The 23,528-nt window shown below is 42.1% G+C and overlaps 1 protein-coding gene across 19 annotated transcripts in view; it reads right to left on the reverse strand.

Annotated features, from left to right (window-relative positions):
- Nucleotides 1-1,888: 1,888 nt before the first annotated feature.
- Nucleotides 1,889-23,528, reverse strand: part of MTSS1 (MTSS I-BAR domain containing 1) — a 124,495-nt gene continuing 102,855 nt past the window's right edge. For 2 of the 19 annotated variants that reach the window (XM_015617146.3, XM_015617144.3), the window contains 9 exons: nt 20,781-20,938; nt 19,432-19,539; nt 18,369-18,466; nt 16,160-16,367; nt 9,851-9,970; nt 8,674-8,868; nt 6,495-6,659; nt 5,967-6,129; nt 1,889-4,828 (listed from right to left, as the gene is read on the reverse strand). In XM_015617146.3, coding sequence (XP_015472632.1) covers nt 4,137-4,828; nt 5,967-6,129; nt 6,495-6,659; nt 8,674-8,868; nt 9,851-9,970; nt 16,160-16,367; nt 18,369-18,466; nt 19,432-19,539; nt 20,781-20,938 — 1,907 coding nt within the window. In that variant the 3' untranslated portion in view covers nt 1,889-4,136. Of the gene's footprint in view, nt 4,829-5,966; nt 6,130-6,494; nt 6,660-8,673; nt 8,869-9,850; nt 9,971-16,159; nt 16,371-18,368; nt 18,467-19,431; nt 19,540-20,780; nt 20,939-23,528 lie in introns of all 19 variants that reach the window. The other 17 variants (XM_015617143.3, XM_015617152.1, XM_033512446.1 and 14 more) reach the window with 12 other exon arrangements.

The following is a 23,528-nucleotide window of genomic DNA, read 5'->3' on the forward strand; positions in this document are numbered from 1 at the left end:
TCATAGGAGAACCTGGCCCTTCAGCTGTTTTCCTGATTTTAGGACTAGGAGTTTTAGGTTGCCTAATCTTCGTTCTACAGAAGTTACTTGACTGTGCCCATGTTTAAGCCTAAGGCTTCGTATTTCTGTGAACCCAAATTGAACAAAAGATGCCAAAGCATGAAATTCAGCTCTTCTAGGAACTAAACGTAGCTTATGAATAAGGCTTTAATCTGGTTGTTTTAGAAACTTTTAATCTCATTTCCAGTAAGTCTGCATGATAAAATAGGTATGAATTTTGAAAAAACTCCAAAAAAACAGCTTTATGTATTCCACAGGTGCAATTTTCCTTCCCGCCAGGAAGCAGGAGCTGTTTCCTGTGCTCAGTCCAAAAGCAGTGATGGAATTGAGGTGTGCCCTCTTCCAGCACAGCTGTTCCGTACATGCCCCACCTCAGGCTGGAGCTGTCACTTGGAAAAAGTGTCTTCAGTATTGAAACTGCTGAGCAAAGCACTGACACCTGAGCAAGACAAGATGCTCAGCAGTACTTTAAATACAGCCATAGAGGGATGGGAAAATGGATCCATGATCCTTTTGGAGACATTCCCAGCCAAACCACATTGGTTTTTCCTTTAACATCTTCCTGACTGTATTGGGATGGGATGGGTTAACTTCTTTAGGGCAGCCCTCCTCATCCCAAGAGCACACCAGTGCTGTGCTACTGCTAAGCAGTGCTCCACAGTGTCCAGGGTGTCCACTTGGCATCCCCCTCACCAATTGGCTGGGGCTGGGAAAGATCTTGGGAGGGGGCAGTCAGGACTCAGGATAGCTGACCCAAAGTGAACTAAAGGCATGGGCTCCTCTGCAGGGGTCCAGAGGTTCTGCCAGGAGCCTGCTCCAGCACATGCTCCCACGGGCTCTCAGCCTCCTTTGAGCACCGATTCCAGCATGGGCTGCAGGTGGATCTCTGCTTCCCCATGGACCTCCACGGGCTGCAGAGGCACAGCTCCATCCCCTGCAGGGGAATCTCTGCTCTAGCCCCTGGAGCACCTCCTGCCCCTCCTTCCTCATTGACCTGGGTGTATGCAGGGCTGTTTCCCTCATACTCTCACTACTCTCTCCACCTGCTATTGCTGTCCCATAGTAACCTTTTCTCCTTAAATCTTTTACCCCTGAGGCATTACCACTGTCACTGTTGGGCTTGGCCATGGACAGTGGTGGGTCCATCCTGGAGCAGGCTGGCATTGGCTCTTTCAGACATGGGGGAAGCTTCTGGCAGCTTCTCACAGAAGCCACTCCTGTAGCCCCCTGCTACCTAAACCTGCCTCATAAGCCCAGTGCAGTGACAAATTGATACCTTTAGATAAAAATATATCATTGCAGTGGCAAAGAAACAATGGGCTATTGTGTGGTAGCTCCAAGAGGGAGCAACATCCTCCCCACTCTGCCCCCTTCTGTGGAGAGAAAGCTGAACAAAAAAAAAGTTTTCAGTCCCTCGGGGAGCTGTGGGAGATGGTACTGGTGTTGTGCTTGATAAATTCTGGCTGTAGCAGAGGCAGTGTTGACAGCAGTTTTCCTCCTCTACCCTAAGGAACTGCAGTCCAGCACTGAGGTGGGTGCACAAAAATGCAGAGTCATCCGTGCTTCCTGGCCAGGTAACAACAGGGAGGTGCAAGAAAATGTCATCTGCTACTATTTCATGGGAATTTCCATTGTTAGCACTGCACTTCTGCTCCACCGATACCCATCAGTAAAACACAGCTATATGCAATTTTATTTACTTGGTTTTTAATTATCTCTTGCTTCTATTATACACAGATGGAAGGAACCTGCATGATCTTGAGATGTCTGATGAAGGCCACCACTGATATGCAATGTTCTGGAAGCAGAAAGTCTTTAAGAAGCAAAATACGGAGTTTTTCAGCAGTTCTTTATTTATAATGTAGGCTTAAGCAATCATTACAATGTAGAAGGGAGACACACTTACAGCAATTATTTATACCAGTTTAGAACAAAAAACTGCACAGGGAGAGGTCAACTCTCAGTACAAACTAGCAACTAAACCACAATAATTTACCATTAGAAACAATTTATTTTTCAGCTGTGACACTGCTTTTACAATATGCAAAAACACAAACAATAGAACTATCCAAAGTGTTTTGTCACATTCTTTCTACATTGAATTTGGCAACATTTTATATTAAATTTTACTGATTATACTAACGTTTAAGAACTAAACAAGTGAAAAGCTGTACTTGGGTACAGTTACATCCATTTATTTCAAAGGTTTAAATAACACTTTTAACTATTGAGATTATCTTCTAACAGTTTTTGTTTATGCAAAAACCATCTCAAAGCCTCATTTGCACAATGCATCAGCTACTGTATCAAGATTGGTGGGCTACACCACAGGCACTACTGTTTATTATATTCTGTAATAAGGAGCTTGTTTTTCAAAGAAAGGAAGGTTTAATAGTTTCTAAGAATCATGCTTTTTTTTCTTTTTGCTTTTAAGCCATAACAAAAAAAAAAGTTTAGCAAGCACAGCAGTGTAAAATGTCATATAGAACACAGTGACTACACAGTTACTAGAAGTTTCACATCCAATGCAGTTATGTATTAAAGCATAAAAGGTCATGTAGGCAAGTCTAGAGCCAACAGAAATCTGCAGCGTGTGGTGGAAACCAGCCCCTTACATTTGTTATTTGGTGCATTTTTAAACAATCCCGGATCCGCAAGTCTGGTGTCCCTCCACATGTGGGTCTGCTGTGGGCGGGCAGACAGCATCCTTCTGGATTGTCTGACTGGAACAGGTGTCATGCCAAGGGGTCTGCACATTTCTGTCAGCTTTAGGAGACGGGTATTGCAGCAATAACTTACTTTTACTTTAAGGAAAAAATCCAACTCTTAATGATTCTATCAACAGCGTTCCAAAATACTTAAAAGTACAAAAAAAGAGATTATATCGGTCAGACTCCCAGTATTATCAAAAAACCAGTATCACCCCCCCACCCTCCACCCCTCAACCCTTTTCGGTATTTAAGAAAAGCCAATCAACTGCTATTTAAAAGAAGTTAAGAAAAACAAGCCCCTGTATTGGAAAGAAACATTCGCAGTTTATTAGATCACAAGCTGGTTTCACCTGTCAAATTTTTAAGTGTTTTCTCAAAATAGTTGGGCTTTCTAAGGTGCCCAGCCTGCTGGGCACAGTCAGAAAAAGGCATTTTGATAACATCTAAGAACTCCCTGCTTGCATTTTAAAAATGTTTTCACATTTATAACTGCCTTAAGCCTGTTGTCCTTGTTTGTATTCAGCGGAAGGATGAGTGGAACAAAACGTGAAGGTGGAAGAACCAAGCCTACACAGTTAAGGCTGCATGCATGTGACTGAGAGTTGCTGCTGTGCAGTCAAAAAAGAAATGTGGAAAAACCCAGTTTTTAAAACACCCTACAGAAACAAAACACTGCAATCCAATATGGCTTATTCTGATGCATTTACCATGAAGCTACTAGTAATTCATCCTACTAGGCTACTTTTGTGCAACAGCATCTGCTATTTTGATGGCATCTCCCTCCCCCCACTACCCCCCAATAATTCTACCAACTGCAGGTTTCTTCCTTGCATTATATATTGCTTTATTGTCAATTTTTATTCCTGCTTTTCAAACTTTTTTAAATACTTAAATGAAGATCCTTTCCATATAGCTTGACTTAAACTGTAGTAAGTCCCATTGTTCTATTTTTTAACCTCACTATTACAAGGCGCTCTACAAAAGCTTGCAAAAAAGCCAAATTTTCATTAAATCCCTTTGCTGAAGTTAACTACTCGACAAGTTTTTTTTCTTCTATGATTTAAAACTTTACAAAGAGAGTTATAAAAAAGGTAAATGGGATTTGGCACCTTCAGAAAAAATTAAAAGTGTAACTTAGATCAAAAAAATGCAGAAACAAAATCACTGATATTTACAAATTAAAACACCACTGAAGATTATGTCTTACTACGCTCTTTCATTTGTTTTCTCATTTAGAGTACTTTCAGACTGTCTGTTACCGAGTATCTTAAAAAAATCATTGATTACAGATTGGAATGGATAGAGACAAATTAGTTTTCTCACAGTTCCTTCTCGGCGTTCAGTAGTCTGGCAGATTCTCCACTTCTAGGAAATACGAGGTGCTGAGCGATCATTCGTGGTTGTCTTCTTCAGCTTGACGCCGCGCCGAATGGCGTTGAGCATATCCTCCCCCTGCGGGACATCGCCGGGGCTCAGCTCGCCGGGCTCCAGCTCCGGCTGCCCCGCGGGCGCCAGGCTGCCGACCCCATCCCGCTCGCTCTCCTCCCCCTCGCTCTCGGGGACCGCCTGCCTCTGCTCCTCGGCAGCACCCAGTTTCTGGCCCGACGCCGGAGGGTTGACGGCCGCTTGCCCGCTCCACGAGGGCAGGCTGGTGACAGCTTGCCCACCATCTCCTGCTGCTGGAGACTCCAGACTTTGCTCGGGGCACTCTTCTGTCCCCGCGAGGGCACCGGGCAGCCCTCCCGGGATATCGGGAACAGTCGGTGTTTTGACAGGAATCACCGGAGTCTTGATGGGAATGGGGCCTCCGCCGATGGTCCCGCGCCTGACCGAAGGCTTGGTGGAAGGCGTCCGTCGGATGGTGGCGACGCCGGGGGTGACGATGACCGGTCCCAGCGTGGTTGGCAGACCTGCGGTGGAAGCAGGACGCTTGGTTTGAAACATTCTGCGATAGGACTGGCTAATGTCACTGTTTCTTGGGATGGTGGAAGATTTGTCAAACTCTTGTTGTTCTGCCTCCTGGTCACCACTCACAGAGAAATAATCATAATCTGAAACTGATGCCAAAAGACAGAGTTAGGATCAAGCTGGAGCAGACAGCTGAGTCACATCAGTAAGTCTGAAGTATGTATAAATAACCAAAAAAGCCTGGAGTCAGTAAGAATTAAGGGAGTTTCCACCTTTAGAAGGAAGAAAGTCCAAGGTTCTGTGACCAAGGTTTGATGCCTGAAGGCATCACAGCAGATCAATCCTACAGCTGCAGGGGGCCCATAGCTCTCGTGAAAGAGAATGAGCTCTGTCACCAACACGAAGATACCAAAACCAGCATCGTACAAGCCACATGCCACCACGTGTAAATAGAAATACTTGAAAAATGTACTTTAGATTAGGCAGGTGGGTTCAGGGGACCGTGTACCAGTGACTTCAGCAGCAAATTTGTTTATTTTGCAAACAAAGTAAATACCAGCTGTCAGCTCTGAAAACTCAGCTTCAGCTTTAATAATTGCACTGGGTTCCTTGCTTTCCACTAAGTGCTGAGCCAAGCTTGGCCCTCCACAAGCCCTTCTGCCTCCTGTGACTGCACAGCACAACCACCCCAGCTGAGCAAACAAGGCTTGAACTGCAAACATCAAGCCTGGTCTCTCTCAGTTTGCTGCTGGTTCTGAAACAGGGTACAAAACCCAACACCTTACTGCAGCTTCCTAGCTATGCCTAAGTTAAGGTTAATGGATTCTTTTTCCAATTACAGAATTTCTGCTTAGGCAGGAAAATAAAAAGTCACCAAGGGGGACAAAGAGCAGATTGAGAGTACTGGTGGAACACGGCAAAGCTCATGAGTGTGTATTTGCTGAGACAATAGCTCAGAAAGAACCCAAGAAGTACTGGATGCAGTATCAGTGTCATTTATAATTCCAGGATCCTCTTTAAAATCGTGGTGTCCTTAGGCTGAAACTCACTGAAGTAGTGCACAAGAAAATACAGTTGTTCAGTACACTATGCAGCAGTGCAGGCTTCTATAGTTAATAAATCCAGGCTGCATTTCAAGCTGGAAAAATCTTCCTAACCACAATGCCAGCCTTCATCCCTAGCTGACTACAAAGCTAGTAAGTGATAGCTGCTCCTTGGCACCATGGGCTGAGCGTGTGATGGCCAGAGTGGGAATGCTCTAAAAAGGAACATCTCCTGAACGGGTACCTTGAGACGGGATCGTGTCCTCTGAACAGCACGGAGTTGTTGTCTGGGTGCTGTAGCCACTGGAGCACTGCAAGGAATCCCGACTGCTCCTCTGGGTGTCCAACTGCAGCCCTCTGGACAGAGCGAGTGCCAGCTCCTCACAGGCCTCCATCTCCTCACCCTGCTGCTTACACACAGGAGAGACATGTTACGCCTGGAAGGATCTGTCCCCTTCACCCACTTTTAGCTATCTCTCCTCCCCATCAGAGCTTGTCACCATCACAATCCAACAGGACTGTGCCCAGCCATTTGCTTGGGCTTAGGAACAGATATTTATTTTAACAGATGTTTATTGACTTTTATAGTGCTCTATAAAAGTCAATACCAAACAGCGCATTCCCTCCTGCCCGCATGATGCCCACCGACCACACCAGCACCACTTCCCAGATAAACACAACATGAAGCACATCCTAAGTACTGGCAGGAGCCAGCACGGCCATTTCCTTCACACCTTTACACTTTAAAGAGTATTTGAAATGAGAGCTTCACCCTTGTGGCAGCTGACACCGTCATGCTCCGAGGTCTCTGGGCCTCCTCAGGGGGCGCAGGGGCTCCGCTCTGAGCTGCTCCATTGAGATCTGGCTCACGCTTTTCTTTGCGACGTTGCAAGGTGTTCACCATGGGCTGATCGTACGGGCCTGGCTTGGCCCAGTCCTAAGGAAACGAGCTTGTTAGGGACAGCTTTCAGCAGGAACTGTGCTTTAATTACAAGCAAAACTATGCAAAAGGGCAATTTTAATGCAACAGATTGTGTATCAAATTGGATATACCTTTCTGAATAAGGTGAGAAATAAATTTTGAGGATATTAGAAATCTTCATTTATTAAACCTATTTCCTTTATTAAAGGGAATCTAAATTTCCCATTCTACCTAAACTTTCTTATATGAAAGTGTTTAACATTTTGATACTACAGTTTTGTGTAAATGAAATTTCACTGTGTTAAAGCCTACATTTTCAGAATTTTGAGCACAAAAATCATTGTCACACAGCAAAAGATACAGATAAATGTCCAATCAGTGATGTAACTATTCCAGATGTACACAGGTTCTAGAGTATTATGTGCTGTTACAGAAGTCTTCAGTTCTGAAAAATTAGGCTTGAACAGATTTTTCAAACACAATGGAGAAAGTTACTCTGAGTTATCTCTCAGTTTACTTACTAACTAAAACCTAGTTTATAATGACAGTCTGTGCTGAAGAAAGACTAAGCTCAGTCTGAATTATTTGCGCTAAATTTGAAACAGAAATTCCTCAGGCCATGAGGGCTGTATTCATTGGGGGCACCTGAGGGTGTCCAGAACCCACATGCTACACACAAAGAGCTTGACTCATCCAGGACCTGTGCTGGGATGCAGAACCAGTGCTAAGCAGAAGCTCCCCCAACACCAGCTGCTGCAGGTGCAATCCCAATCCTAAATTTTCTTTCACTGAGACAAAGGCTGCTTTAAAAACGAAAGAAACAACTTGTGCATGAGAATGGGCCCCACACCCTCACAGCTGCCTGCTGGGCAGACTCCCACAGCCTTCTGATAGACAATTAAAGGTGGACTAAGACCACACTGGGATTTCTGAGGTGTCTCAGTCCAAGGAATGAGAAGCACAAGGCAGCTACTGACACACCCCCTTGTACAGACAGGTATTTTGGTTTTGTTAACTCAGATGAAACTCTGCTTTGCCTTGACAGCTCTGTATCTGCTCCAAGAGTTTTGCTGTGAAATATATTGCCAAAGTGCTTCTAGCAGAGACACAACAAATGACACTGTGCCCACCCTGTATGTATCCCAACAGTCTCCAGCTGCTGGACAGAGAGTAGGGGCATCTGTAACAAGTGATCTCAATTTACATGTATATACACGGTCCCGTGGTGCATATGCAGTATTATATAACCATCCACAGGCACTTCAAATCTGCACATCTACTATTGATTGCACATCAGCCTTGCTGAGGATCCAGAGCAACTAACAAGAGACCTTTTCCCTTTGCTCTAGGGCAGAGTCTCCCAGGGGAACCACCTGGCAGGGATGAACTTTCAGGCTGTAGCAGAGCAGAGCATGTTTTGATGCCAAGTAAAATCCCTGCAGATCCAGCTGGAGCAACTGAGAGATGTTACTGCACTCTTTTTTGGTGGTCTCCCCAAGAGAGCAAAACGAGCTGGGTGAGCACTTCCAGTCTGTGGCAGTAAAGCTTCAGTCACCACTTGGGTTTACCTGGTGCTGAGTGCCTTCTTAACCACTCCAGCTGGATCTAGGAGAGTGTGCCTGCCTACAGCCATGGGCCCAGCCACAGGGAGAACATCAGGGTGTCCAATGTATGGTCCCACTAAGACAACTGGATGCCCTCCCCTGCTCAAGTGAGCACTTTGACAGTGCTAAAGAAGCTCTTTTCCCCCTGAATAGAGCCCAGAGTGTTTTCAGAGCTAAAGTATTCCTTCCTACCTAAGTGTTGTCAGCTTTGGTATGTTTCAGTTGGTGCCAGAACACACAAGGTCATTCAGAAAAACCCACAACCGGATTTTAGGTCTGATTTTCACCATGCAGTGCCCATTCAGTGTGATACCAAACAGAGCAAATCAACCAGTAATTACATGGACCGAAAGGGAGCAACAACTGCAGTGTGCATGCTGTTGGTATGAGGAGGTGAGGACTGCCACAACAAAAGGAACACAAACCTTCCAGCTAGGGATCTTAGATGATGGTAACATGCCTGGCCCAATGGTGTAATAATGAACGTAGTCTGGAAGGAGGGCTGAGGGAGCCCGAGTCCACGCGCGGGAGACAGGCGGGAAATGAGGGAAAGGACCTGCACCAACTGAAGCTACGGATGGGTCACTTGATAAACTACAGTGATAAAACCCATTAGACAACTGGAAATGAAACAAATAAAAAAACAAAAACAGAGAAATTAATATAAACAGAATGAATACGAAAATACACTGTGACTGATGATCTAGGGAGAAAATCTCTATCTTAAAACAAAAGAAAGGAAATTCTTCAATTCACTGCAAATAAAAACAGAAAATTGATACGATGCTTGGTTCACAAGTGAGATCACCTGAAAATTGTTATCTCTAACAAATTTCAGGCATCAATCTAGCAGTCCTTGTCTCCAGGCTGAGCAGCTTTCCCTTCTGTCCATGAAAGCAGCACAATGTGAAAAAGCCTTTGCAATTTAGGTACCCTGCAGACTGTGGACGCAGAAACAGAACTTTTCCAATCCTGAAGGCATTTGCTTTGGTGGCATTTAGTCTGTGTGGCTGGACAGAGAGGACAAGCATAAAGCCTTCAAACATGATGTGTTCTGGCTGTGTGAATGGAAGAAAAACCAAAAAAAAAAACAACAGCAAGGATTTACCAGATGAGAAAGGAGACTGCTAGCACTTCCTCCCCCGATTGTGGGTGTATCCAATGTAATTTATTACAACCATGTGCATTCTGCTTTCCTTTTTCGTCACAAAAATAACCCCCATTACTCAGTGTAATGTATGCTACCTAATGGGAGAGATGGGAGAAGCCACAAACAGCACAACCTGGTGCTTTTTGTCAGGCAAGCAACTGGGTTTGGGCAGCATTCCACAATTTGAGTAGAAAAGCCAGGAAATTACCTTTTCTTACAAAACTACCTCTGTGAAACGCCCAATCTGTAGCTCCTCCTAGTAGCTAGTTTAAAGGAAACAGTCTTTTTTATTCAAACATATCAATTTCTAAGGGAGCGTGTAGCAGCTCCTAATCTCATCCTCACAATGAAGAATCCTGGCTGCATGCCATGCATGGGGGTTTTGTCCAAATGTTGCAGGGTTTAGATAATGAGCTAGTAGGTTTGTATGTCTTGGAGATGAAGTTTTTCACCTTATCTGTGGAGGCCCAAGCCCCCATGGTGGAGCCTGAGCTGACTGAGGTGGGGGAACTGCACTCGCTCACTGACTGGCAGGTTTCAGAGGCTTCTGAAGAGGCAGAGCTGGACGAATTCTGCAGCAAATAAAACAGCACCGCAACGCAGGGAAAGGATACACAAGCCACCAGAAAAGAAAAAAAATCACAAACAAAAAGACAAGAAGCACATACACAGAGACACACAGAAGAGAGGGAAGGATGAGAGAAGCAAAGGGTTAGGATTTTAAAAATCAATTAGAAACTGCTCAAAACTATTACTAATGTTCAGGAAATCTATGAAAAAAAATAAATAAGCCACTTGCTTAATGCGAGAACTTGCCACACTGCTTAGGAATGAGGGAATTGAGGCAGCAATCTCAACTCCTCATTGCAATTTCAGCATCTCAATTCTGCTGCTGCTCAGAGCAAGAAGCTGAGGGCACCTGTAGTCCAAACATGCAATATACTGAGACAACTGATTTATACAGAAAAGCAGATCATCAGTACTTTGAAGACACCAAGTTTAGATTTAAAGCATGGAGTAGCAAATGTCACTTACATTTACAAGTTCTTGTACATTCTGATCTGCAAAAGTGCTTGTGAAAAGCTCATCTGAATTCAAATATTATGGAACAGAGAAAGAAGTGATACTTACCAAAACCAGAGGTTTCCAAAGTGCATGCCCTGTATGCATGTGCCTCTGCAGGTAGGATGCATACACCAAAAGCACTCTGACTCCAACCCTCCTGCCCTGCAGCCAGCAGGAAGGTACATGCACTCTGCTGAGTGCAGAAGTGATGGCCTGTGCTTGCCACCTGCCTTCTCCTAACAGCAGAGGCAGAAAATACCAGGGGCTTGGATGGAAAGTAAAGGAAAATGCAGGATACAAAATGTCCACCGAACACATCAAACACTTTCCTCCTACCTAGGAACTTCTCCAATTTTCAGTGCACACCTTTATGTACCTTTGCTGCTGTCAGACCTCTACAACAGCATCTAATTCAACTACTCAAAGGCCAAGGGGTGTTACCGCTGAAGATCAATAGATCACGCGGACACAGGTTGAGGTATGGTACAGAAAAGAGCAGAGTTTATTTTCCTTCCCAGGATTTATAGGCTTCTTACCATGGCCAGGGATTGGATGGTCAGGATAACACTTTCTCACTGCACTGGCCATAAGAAATGCCCATCAGAAGACGTGTAACAGAAAGAATGCACACATATCTATGTTTACAGTTACTGTCCTGGGAAAGTCTTTAGAAAACCATGTCAGCAAGCTTAGAAGCTGAGCTTTCAGGGCGACATAGGGGAATAACCACATGAACCATTTTACCAGCTGTAATGCTCTTCCACATATCCCCCTTGGAAGTGGCATCCCACTCTGTAGGGGTGTGTGTCCAGGTCCAACCTAGAACCTGGACATGGTCAAGAATACTGGCAGACTTGTCAGGGCACTACTGAGCTCTATTCACTCTCAGAAATTCAACACTAGCAAGATCAATTCACCTTTTAGTAGACAAGGACCTGTGAAACAAGTCTATCTAAGGTGTTTTATGACAGCAGAGAGAATATGCTCTTGTATCCAGTTTGTGTAGCAGACAGAGATTTCAAGGAATGACATGTTGAAGAGGAATAGTGTCCAGACTTTGGAGCGCTTGTTCTAGATGCACAAGCCTTGGTACACCCTCTCCTGGGAGCACACACACAGGGCAGAGCAATTTTTACTCCCCACCCCATGGTGTGAGAAATTTGACTATCAGATTTCTTCACCTTGTTTTAGTAGATTCCTTTTTTAAAATGTCTGTTTCATTTGAGTAATTTTTTAAATCAGTTCTTCCATCTTAGCTATTTTTTTTCCACAGCTGTGACAGTGGCAGTTCTTCTCTGTTCTAAAACCATCTCTTCTGAGAAAAAGCTTAAAATTAACAGTATAAAGCTAAAACTATGCTCTGCAGTGACAAGCAGTGCCCCAAATGTACATTTGTACAAGTGTAGCTTGGTGTCTTGGTGTCAGACGAGCCATGCCTTGTTCTTGGACAGTGTCCTGCTGTTTGGTGTGGTATGGCAACAGGGATATAAAACAGGGATATAAAAAAAAAAAGATTTTTTGAGCTACTGGACAGTACAATTACATTTTCCATCTGCTGTATGACTAACCTATAAAAGGACCATGGTTATCTTGGATTATTTGTAGCCTTTGTTTGCTATTCAGTGCTATTCAAATATAGCATTGCTTTCTTAACCCTCTCCCTTTCTCAGATAGAAGATGGAGCTTCCTGGACAAGAGCTTCCTGGACAAGAGTCTCCCAGGAGACCAAATCCTAATGATGAGCGTGGTCCAATATCCCTCTAGAATCAGTGGAAGATGGTCTCAGCTACTTTTAGAAAAGCCTGGATACTGACTCAAGGTCACCTCCTCAATTTGTCTAATTTCCAGGAATCTGCCTCTACTGACACTTCTTTCTAGTCAGGGACAAACTATTACAAAGCAACTTAGAAAAGGATTTTTAGGAGAAACAATATCTGGTGATAACTTGTGTTAGATGTGTTTAAGTTTGGACTTGATTTGCTTTTTGTTTCACTTGTTTGCCTTTGGTGGGTTTTTTTGTTCTGTTTTGGAGTTTTTTTTAAGATCTGATTTGGAAGCATGTCTTAATTTAAATGGAAAACTGAATAGCTGTAACAATGTATTTCCCCTATTTTAACTTGCAGCTATTTCAAGCAATGGAATCTACCTAAAAGCAGTCTCTTTCCAACTTTATAACCTGTACATGCAGAAACAACTTCATATTCAGTTTCCCTCTACTCCACTGTTTAGGGAAAGTGCTTTCCAGAGCATTCTAATAATAAAGACTTATCTCTCTGCTGACAGCTCATCAACATTTTTATCTTCACCTGCTTCTTTCACTCCCTTTGCTTTCATCTCCATGAAGTGACAAGCAGCCTGTAAAATCCAACTGTGTAACTGATTCTCCCCTCATGTTCACTTCAAATCCAGTGGATCCTACTGTTATCATCCCCAGAATCAGACATCACTATACTACTATCACATCATGTCATCACAGATATTCCCAGGCCTCAGTCTGCCTACCACACAGGCCAATGTGTGGGTTTAGCAGCACCAGCCACATCCAGTGTCCTTCCAAGAGCCACTCTCTGCTTCCAGCAGGTCTGTCAGAAGAGCTTTTTACGAGGTCACTGTGTGTCATGGGCAATGCTGGCCATGACTGACCTTACACCTGGCATTTAAAGAAACTGCTTCACTCCAGAAAGAGACCTGTGATGCTTTTCCAGCTGTTCAGCTACACCCAAATGCACCCCTTTAATTATGATTAAAGCTTTTTACAGTGACCTTCCCACATGTACAGCCACGTGCTACAGGCTAACACTTTTACTCCCAGCAATGATGCAGAAAGGTGATCCTCAGACACCAGTGAAAGAGCAGTCTGTTTTTATAATTTCTCTTTTTCCTATCTTCTATGCAAAGTGTGATAATGGCAAAGACTTACTACTCTTACTAACAACTACAGGCTGGAAAGCAATCTTCATTTTGTCAGCCATCTCTCCTCTGGTACAGTCTGTCTTGTTTCAATCTCCAGCTCCTCTTTATTTGAGATTCCCATCAACTCCCTACCCCCCATCTGTGATTTTGAGGAAATTCAGTTTAGTTTTCAGTGACACTTGCCTGTCTAAAATATAGGCAAGCTTTTATACATAACAGCTTCACATAACTCATATATTCACATTCCTATAATATGGGAATTTTACATGGCCCCCTTATACTTTTTTTCCTAAAACTCATAATTAAAATAAAAAGGGCTTTGTTGATCCAACATATGCCACAGTGTGTAGCTAGCAAATATCAGCATTCACCTGCACAAGATATACAGCTTTTAATTTCCTTTGTTGGTTTCAAAGCTTGCTTTTCTGCCTTCTCAGTGTCACTACTAGAAACAATGTCATCAGTGTTTGAGACAGAGCAGCAGCCCCCTCCCACCCAGCACGGATGCTCCAAGCACAGCCCCACAGGGAGATCTGTCAGTTGGTTAGAGACACACAACACAGGATAACGCTGCCCACTGAACAGCTTCTGCTCAGCTCACAGTCACAGTTATCTGTCAGCACAACACACACAATTTACTTAGTGCTGAACATACAAAGCAAGACACTTAAGCAAAGATGAAGCGGCCAGGCAATGATCTGTTACCTTTTCCTCTGTGTAAAGGTAAACAGAACCAGAGACATACAGAGCACATACCTATTTGTTATACCAACACACTACATTTGTCACAATGCTGCAGCCTTCTACAGCTCATGAAAAGCTCAAGTGATGCTTGGATCAGTTTGAAACCTTATGGAAAGTTTCTAAAATGAAGTGAAAGCATATGAACTTAGCTGGTGTAAATCAGTGTGACGCTCATTGACTTCCAGGATGTTCTGCCACCTGATACCAGCGTAAGTTCTCTCCTCTGCTTAACAGGGGAATTTGCAAAGAGAGGTGTTGGTTTTTTTCATGCTAAGAGCAATTGCAATGTTACATCCTTGTCTGCAAACATAGCATCATCATGTGGATTACTGCCCTTTTATGTAGGTGCAGTGGATACTATGAAAACCAAAGATGATGCTAGCATGTGTAACTGATGTATGTATCTTAAAAGTCAACTTCCTTACCTTGTTACTATTCCAGTTTACTTTATTATTGCTCATTTACTTTTTTGCATTTCACTTAGGTTAGCCATAGCCAATCTAAACAAAACATTCATTTTATTAGTGTGCACAAAGTTCTTCAGGATGTCATCTATAAAAAAAAAAAGCTGATGTGTCCAGACTGGGGACAGAAGAGGTATCGTTTGAAAAGAAATAATTTCTATTAAAATGAAAGAAGGAAATACATTTAAAAACTATTGAGCTTCCCTTGAGAATGTGTTCCAAGCCTAAATAACCAATGGTTTTTTGGATGATACTTAAAAAATTTCTCTAAAGGTACTACTTACTAAATGCTCTGCAAAAGGCAAGGGTCTTTGTGCTATCAAACGTGGTCTAGGGTAGTTTACATGGGCAGGTGACACTTGATAACTACTAATACTTGCTGACTATGAGGATTAACACTCTCCAACCATGCCTACAAAACTACCTACTCCCCAACATGTAAAAAGGAGTGCAACTACATTTTTGAAGTAAAATACAATTTTCTCCAGTGACCTGAGGGTGCATTAAAGTAAGTAATATGCAACAACAGGACATTAGATCCTTTTCACTTTGTAGCTAAGAATTTCAATGGGATTTATAATGTGAGAAGGCAATTTAGGCTTGTTTAAAAATGTTACAGTTGCTGTGTGATTTCTTAAAAAAAAAAAAAAACAAAACCGGAAAGAGAATTCAGGTGCTGAAAGATAAAGGCCATGAAGCATTGCAAACCTTCGCCTGCAGATGGCCACTGAGTTTTTAGAGGAACAAACAAAGAGAGTAGCAGCTTCCTTCTGCAGACCCAAAAATGCTCAGTGAAAGTTTGCTTATATTTGTAGTGAAATCCTCTTTTGTCTGACTGGCTTCAGGATGTTATTATATATGACTACACAAACACTCATTTATTATGAGTTCCATAAAGAATTAATAATGCCTGCCATTTTCATGCAGAAACCTTATTTCTGCAAGGTGCTCAACTGAGAGTCCAAAATTCAAGCCTATCCACAGAAATGGGTGTCATAAAAAATGGCAAAACCAATTCTGTATGATAATGCCAGTAGCATTTAGAGTATCCCAGACCCTTTGAAGAGGAGGAATAAAAGAAGTCTCTCTAATGCCAAAGCCACCAGTATTAGTACTATGTCAAAAGGATGTTCTGGCATCAGTATTTGCCCATTAAACAGCAAAAAGCCACCAGATATAAAACACTTGCAACCTGTGCAGGATATTAATTGGTAACCTCAATGGGTAAAGTGAGTATTATTCCCTACTATAAGGTGGGACTTCTTGCTCTTTGTCGTCTGTATTTATCTCTAAGTCTGTATTTATCTCAAAGTTAGGCATCTAGGCTCCCTCAAGGACCAGAGGGAAAACTGTATTGCCCAAGAGCAACTCATCCCTGTTATGTAAAAGCAGCATAAATCACTCTAGCTAGAAGCCCAACTTTTGGATAAATGAAATGCACTGAGACAACCCTTACCCTCAATGTTTAAACTGACTCCAAGGTACCCCAAAACCACATCAGATCCTTTTTCTGGAAGGTGAGCTAAGTTACAGAGTATAGCTCACACTAGGTTTTGTTCTCATGCTTGCACGTACCTGGTTAGGTGCTTCTGGTGGCATGGGGGATGGCGATTTGGACTGGAAAGCATCCTGGGACATGAATCCAGAATCATGGGAGGACACACTGGACAGCCTCATGGGTGCCTGCTGAGGCAGATTGGAGCTGCGATAGCGATAGTGTGAACTAGGTGAGTGCGAGTGCGAGCCACTGGACCGGGAATCACTACTGTTAACGCTGTTCAGACTGCTGTGAGAGACAAAAGGAACAGAGAAAGGAAAGGGGAGAGGAAAGGACACAAGGGTGGGGTGGGGAGAGACCCATATACAGTACAATTAACATTCCACATGTCTCTAGCAACAGGCAGCATAAACCGGAAAAGAAAAATGTTGAAAAATTAAATATATATATATATATATATATATGCACATATATATCAGTAAAGAACCATAAGCAGCTGCAGTATCCCTGGTGACCAGAGAGAAAATGGCATTTTATCTTGAGTGTTATTCAATGATCAAATCCTAATCACTCAGACTTCAAATTCAGATTAAGGATGAAGGAATTGCTATATGCCCTCCCTGGGATTTGTACAGAACGTGCTCAGAAAGTGCCTGCTGATGGTTCTCTCCTACTTCTGACTTACATTTGGCCCAAATTTTCAACAGGATTTCTAGCAGGGGGACCAAAGACATTGGAGTTCATCTAAGTCTGTCTCTAGGCATGCTGCTGTAAGATAGCCAACAGGACAATGTGTGAGACTTTTGAAAGCATCACCAAACTCTGAAGTGATGCTTCAGAGTACCTGGGACACGTTTTGCTCACTTGAAGGCTTCCTACCAGATAAAACACGTGACAGCACACGGAGTAAAGCCAAGCCACTGGGTATGGAGCTTTAGTTAGTAACAAGGACAACCAGAGAATTAAGCCCCCAAGTTAATATCCATGAAAACAAACCAAAGTGATTTTTCAAAAAGATTGATTTTAAATCCTCAGAATCCATGCACGACAGTAAGGACATGCCAGCCACAACGTGGGAGCTTTCAGAATCTCCTGCTGGGGTGGCTGAGCAGGACGAACAGGATGCACCAACCTGATGGGGCTTCCTGCTCCATTGGCAGGAGCCTGGCCTTAGGGATGGCTCTAAAGGATACACAGGTGTGGCCTGCCCCTCCTGTACACCAATGCCACGTACGAAGAAGATGTGCAAGTCAGCTTGGAGCAGAGGAAGAGGAGCTCTGCTTTATTTTACCCACACATTTTACCTGTCTGTGCCATACAGGTTTTACCGTACAAGAAGATGAAATTGATTAGGAAGAGATGATGAATTTTTGGGGTTTTTTTGCCATTTTCTTTTATAGCTTCAGGATATTGCATCTTTAAGCCTGTGCTCATTGCTCTAAATATGCACGTTTTCACATATATATATATAAAAGTACTGACTTTTTTTTTTATATATATCTGCATGCAGAGACAAGTAGGTACATAGAAGTTGTGTTCACTTGCTCTGACATGCCATAGGTAGCTTTGCTCATACACAGGGAACCTGGAGTACACAGTTCATAAAGCAAACTGAAAGGTAATCATTTGAGAGCAGCTAGAGAGGTGTTGAGCAGAATACACAACAGGGTAACTTCCTTTTCAGTAAAAGGAAAGAGTAAATGTAGACACCAGGATATGGGGGCAACATGCTAATAAACTGTTTCATGAGAGAAAGCAGTTTTTACAGAGAAAGCATAGACAGAATCCAGTGTTTCAACATATTTCAGGACAGCATTAGACAGCATTAAACAGTCAAAAAACTTGTATCAAAAAAGCATTTCCATCTACCAGACTGATAGGGCAATTGTCAAGGATGTTCTTTCCCTTTTCAAACAGTTTAACTTACTGATTAGTAACAGCTACTTAGAATAATCTAAAAAGTCACCACATGAAAAACAGAAAAGGAAATTATGAATGGACAATCTCAGAGTTTAGATCAGTACAGTCTGCTCTTTGATCCAATATGGATTCAAGAGAACTGAATCAAAAGCATCTTCAAGTTGTGTTGAGTTCAAAAGCTGTTCAGTCATGTCCATCCTTTTTAATATCCCCAGCACACACTTAAGTGAGTAAAGACCATGAGGGACTGTTTCAGGAAGACTTATTACTTAAGATTTAAGAATGTGTACAAATCCATTTCACAGTCTGAACTTGCCTCCCTTTGCCCCCAAACAGGTTAAAAATAAATATTACCAACTGACTTACCTGCAAACACTAGATTTTCTGGACATGGTAGTACTGGGAGAGGATGGAGGAGTCTGGTAAGACCAGCTGTAATCAGAACCTTTCAAATCTAAAATTACCTGATGAAAGATAATCAATAGCATCAAGGATGTGGAAAATTTTTGGCCTATTAAATAAAGCATCTGCTTGTCATACAACATTCATCCCTACTACAAACTTTCAGTGCCAACTGAGTCTCAGTTCTCTTCTTAAATTCCTGTACCACACAGGAGAGTTGGTTTCATCCTTGGCTTTCTTTGTACTACCATACTTTAACACTAAGGCTGCCACCATAGAAAGAAAGTTCAGATCTGAATGGAAAAAACTTTTTAAAAAAGTAAATTGGAGATTTATTTTGGCATTAAGGAAGCTTTTCTGGTTTTTGTTTCTTTTGTTTTGCTTGGTTTGACTTAAAAAATTATTACAGCCTTTGAGTTGAAGTACTGTAACATTTTAAACAATTAACTGAAGATTCAGTATTCAACCACAACAGAGCTTTACACTTCTAGGTCAATGATAAGGTGATTATGAAGTATGACAACAAACAAAACTGAGTTCACACAGCAGGGTTGCAGAAAAATGTCCCATTTGGATTCATTTAATGTCACACATTTTCCTATGCATTTTAAAGACAGCATGGAAAAATGCTTACACGTTAGACTCCATCAAGCTACACAACCCCAGCAATTTTGTGACTACAAAAAGACAGGGATGCTCAAACGTAGGGCAAGGAGATGACACTCATTTCTCAAACACTCTCTGCAGAAATGGGGCATCTTCATTCCCTTCAAAGTGTTACTGCTACCACTTCACTCTGATCTCACCAAATATTTTAGGGGCACTCAGCCCCTGAAAACAAATTTTCACAACAAAAAATACGTTGTTTTTTTTTAATTGCTCATGTTAAAAATGAACTTGCTGCCACAAAGCTTCTACAAAACATCACATTAAGCCACTGAACATTAGTAGTCAATATTCCTCACAACACAAAAGAAAAAGTGGTGTAAGCCACAAATAAAATGTTTTCCAGGTAACAAGAGCTAACCTGTTCACTTGAGGATGGCAATTTGTGTGGATCCATGGTGAGACTTTTCAGGTCATCTGATATGGTTTGTAAATGGGTTATTTCTCCTAGCATTGATATTTCTTCTTCCTGAAAAGAAAAACAATGCAGGCTAACCACAGCCTTGGTTTTAAAAATCAGACCTGTAACACAATATATGACCTTTATCATTTTGCTTAACTGTGGGGATATCCAGTGGAGCTGCATTTTCTTTCCACATTAAGTAACTATGAAAGGTTGAAAATATTAATTTAGAGTATTGTAACTAACTTAGGATTTCTATAAATTCTAAGGCCCAGAAATCTTTTCTCTCATAAAGATAAAAAAGCCTCAGCCTTCTTTTTGTGACATCTTCAGAAAAAATGTCTGTTTTGCTGCACTTGACAAATACCTAACTGTTCTATGTACACTCACGAATGTGCCCTAAAAATTTTAAGCTTAGGTGTAAACAGGGGTTAAATTCATAGCTTTTGATAGTTAAGTTAAAGACATTATACAGCTACAGAGCATTAATACATCTGTGATTGATTCTGGCTCAAATTACATCAACAGCTAACTCAGAGGATGATTCCTGCACTGTAAACTACCACATTAATTCCTTAGCTACCATTTCTTCCAGGTCCTCCGAGTCTGGAATCCATCTCCTCCTGTTCAGCCATGACTTTCCTAATTCTCTAACTATGGTTTTCTGTTGAGACTGATGTTCTTTGTAAACAAGCACTGGGAACATTTTCCCAGTATGCTGTGACCCTTCAGAAATGCACCTCACTTGCACAAAGCCATGAACAATTCCTTGTCAGGCTTCAGACTACCTGAGAGGATGAACATTTACTCAAACCTTTCCAATGAACTGAAAAACTGTCATGTAGAAGAAAAGGAGCTATCAGAAAACTGCATGGAAGCAGCCTGCAATTTGTCAGATAATGTCATTATATACACAGGGGAGGTCTTGAAACATTTATCAGTCCTAGCACTGGAGTAGGAGTAAGGAGGATTTTTATTAAAATGTGATGTTAAGAAGGAAAGCAGTGGAAAAAATTGCATTTGCAATGTCTCAGGCTGGAATGCATAAAGAACACAAACCGACTTAAATCTTTGTGCTCATCATTTACCCACCAGTCACCTTGAAGATATTCAGTGTTTTCCATTGCTGAATTAGTCCAAACTCCAACAAGAAAGGTCCCAACTCTCACCACTTGCTAGACAGAGATATAGGCTGGATTTTGGCTCCAGAAATTAATTCCTAAGTCATAACGAGATACTCTCTTCAGAGGCTTCTGGCCACTTATCTAATCTGTGAATTGTACTGACTGAAAACGAAGAGCTCTTACGATCACAGGGCGCAGCATCGAGATGAAAGCACAGAATCGACCGCGCTCCTCGATCAGAGCCTTTCTGACAGCTTGCTTCTCGGTCTCCTCAAGCAGCAGGTACTTATCATTGACATCTTGTAAAGCACTATCCAGCTGGGGCTGAATGTCACCCCGTCCTGTATGCAGGAAACAATCAAGAGCACATATTGTCAAAACTGTGCCTCTCCAGAGAAGATAACATTATTTTCAGCCAGCATTGCTGCTGGATTGTGCTTTTGTAATTCAAGTATCAACCAGCATTTTCCTTTAATTCTGATTAGTAAGGATATTTCCCTCCCCCAATTAAACCAAGCATTTCAAAGCATTTATTTTTTCCCATTTTGCACAGAATAGAAGTCCAGCTCAATTCAAAAGGTTTCACAAGCCAAAGACAGCATTTTAAATAAGGACTTTATCAGAGCATTAGCTGTAGAAACTCTTCACATCATCCTCACTGAAAACCAACATCTTACTTCCTGGGAGAGTATAAATCACTAGACCAGGTGTACTCCTCCTCCTTCTTGCATTTGTGCTTAATAAGGTCCTAGTGAGAATTTTGTGGAGCCACTAAAGGAATCAATCAGTCTCCTACACAAAATGCTACTATGGACATGTTACTGATCATTTGACCACTGGGTTCAAGTACTCTACACAAACCAACTGCTGAAACCATTTTCTTCATTCCTGAGTCCAAACTAAACCAAACCTTTCAACATAGGTTATAGGTTATATTTGACATGTATGTCCAATATATGTCAATGGATATAATAAAATTCCAATGTTTTTCAATTTAAAAGCTTCACCATGTTAATTAGTCAACTAATAATACCAAAACTTTCTGTGACAGTAAGTACCTTATTCTGTGCTGACTGCTTACACTGCATCATGCCAAAAAACATTCCTCTAGGAATTAAGAGCTATTGCTTAGATATATTATAACTAATAAGGTTGCTTTTGCAAGATGTTTTCATGCAGCTTACGCACCTAAATATTTTAAAGGACCTCAGTTGTATAAATTTGTTGCAAATCGCCCAGAAATGTTATCACATGCAATTTAACTACCAGGAAGGTAACACTGAAAAGATGGTGGGTGAGTTACAAGCAGCTACCCAAAATCAATTTTTTGGGTGATAACTTTTCTGTACAGAGGATTTAAAGCTACGACCAAGAGGAAAAAAGTCTCTTTATGTGTGTAGCACACAATGCAGATGAATCAGTGTCAGGCTAACAAAGGAAAAACCTTTGCCTTACTATTACATGTTTTTCCCTTATACTCCAGAGCAAGGTAAAACCATCAGCCTCCCTGCACTGATACACAGCCAGAGCTGCAGGAAAAGAGAGCAGCAATGGAAGCAAAGAGAATCACACTGGCTTAGGGGAATTACAGACTGGATATATCCAAATCTCCTCTGTACAGAGTTAGACATAGTCCAGACAAAACGCACTGACACCCACATGCAGAGCTCTGCAATGGATCCTGGAAGAATCACATGCTGTGCAACATGGACACGGCCACCACCAAGGCCACCTGGTACCAAACTTTCAGCACTGTCTGATCCTGCCGATCAGTCTGGCTGCTCTAACGTGGTCATAAAACTGTTTTGGAGGTAAATAAACTTTAAGAACAGAGTCTAATGTTTCTCTGCTCCCCCCATCAAAATCAGCATCTACCAGATACAAGCTATAGCACAGTTTTGGGTACCTCCCTGAAGGTCCTGTGCCTTTTTGTCTGTCACACTCAGGAGACAAACTGGGCCTTCCTGCTTCAAGACCATTCTGTACATTTTAGCCCCCATCATATTCTGCCATCAGATGCAGTGGTTAAACATTTCATACTTCTCTGGAATTGTTTCTTTAGGAAACAGAAACTTGCATCATTGCTCAGGCCCTTTTTGAGTGCTGCCTGGAATTACAGTGGGTAAAATAACCACCTCTTGTTCAAGCCTACATACTGGCTCACTACCATGGAGGCACCAAATGCAAAATATATTAGCTGCAAACTAAATCAAACATTCAGTAGTTCAGCTCTGCAGAGCTGCTATAAACATTCAGCTGCACCACCATAATCATGCATATAATACAAATCCTTGTTAAATGCATTTGCCTATGCAGTAAGAACACACACAAAAAGCAACTGGACACCATTGACAAAGTGGGTTCAATTATAGTGAATTTTGGTACTTTCTGTGGACCTCAGAGTAGGACATTGTGGACCAGAGAAACAAGAGCAGCCAAAACCTGGGGCAAGAATAAACCTCATTTGCACCTGTGTAATTCACTCAAGTGAACAAAGTTGTTAGGATCATGTTCAGGCTGGTATTTTAACCCTTTGGTCAAAGCGTGTGTAAAACTGCACCATTCTCCAACTTCCTCTGTACCTCTACAAAATTCCCATTTTATTTCTTCCAGTGAGTCAGTACAGTAACAAACACACCAGTTCTCACCAGCATTTTCACAGACACATTTTTATGCTCAGGGGCATTTGGGCAGTCTATGAAAACACAGAAGCTGTCTCAGGTATAATCTAGAGCAGGAAACATGCTTAGGTGAATCATTCAGATGAGGCTCTGAAGCCAGATGTTTACAGATGAATACAGCTCTCTCCTGGTGACTTCTCGTAACTCATCTTTTCAGAGGAGGAAAGCTTTATCAACATCCTTTGAAAGCTCCACAATGCAGACATCAATCTAGCAGTCTTTTGAAAGCAGGCATAGCTCTTCCCACTCC

The sequence above is a fragment of the Parus major genome, chromosome 2 (genome assembly GCF_001522545.3).
Source record: "Parus major isolate Abel chromosome 2, Parus_major1.1, whole genome shotgun sequence".
NCBI classification, from domain to species: Eukaryota; Metazoa; Chordata; class Aves; order Passeriformes; family Paridae; genus Parus; species Parus major.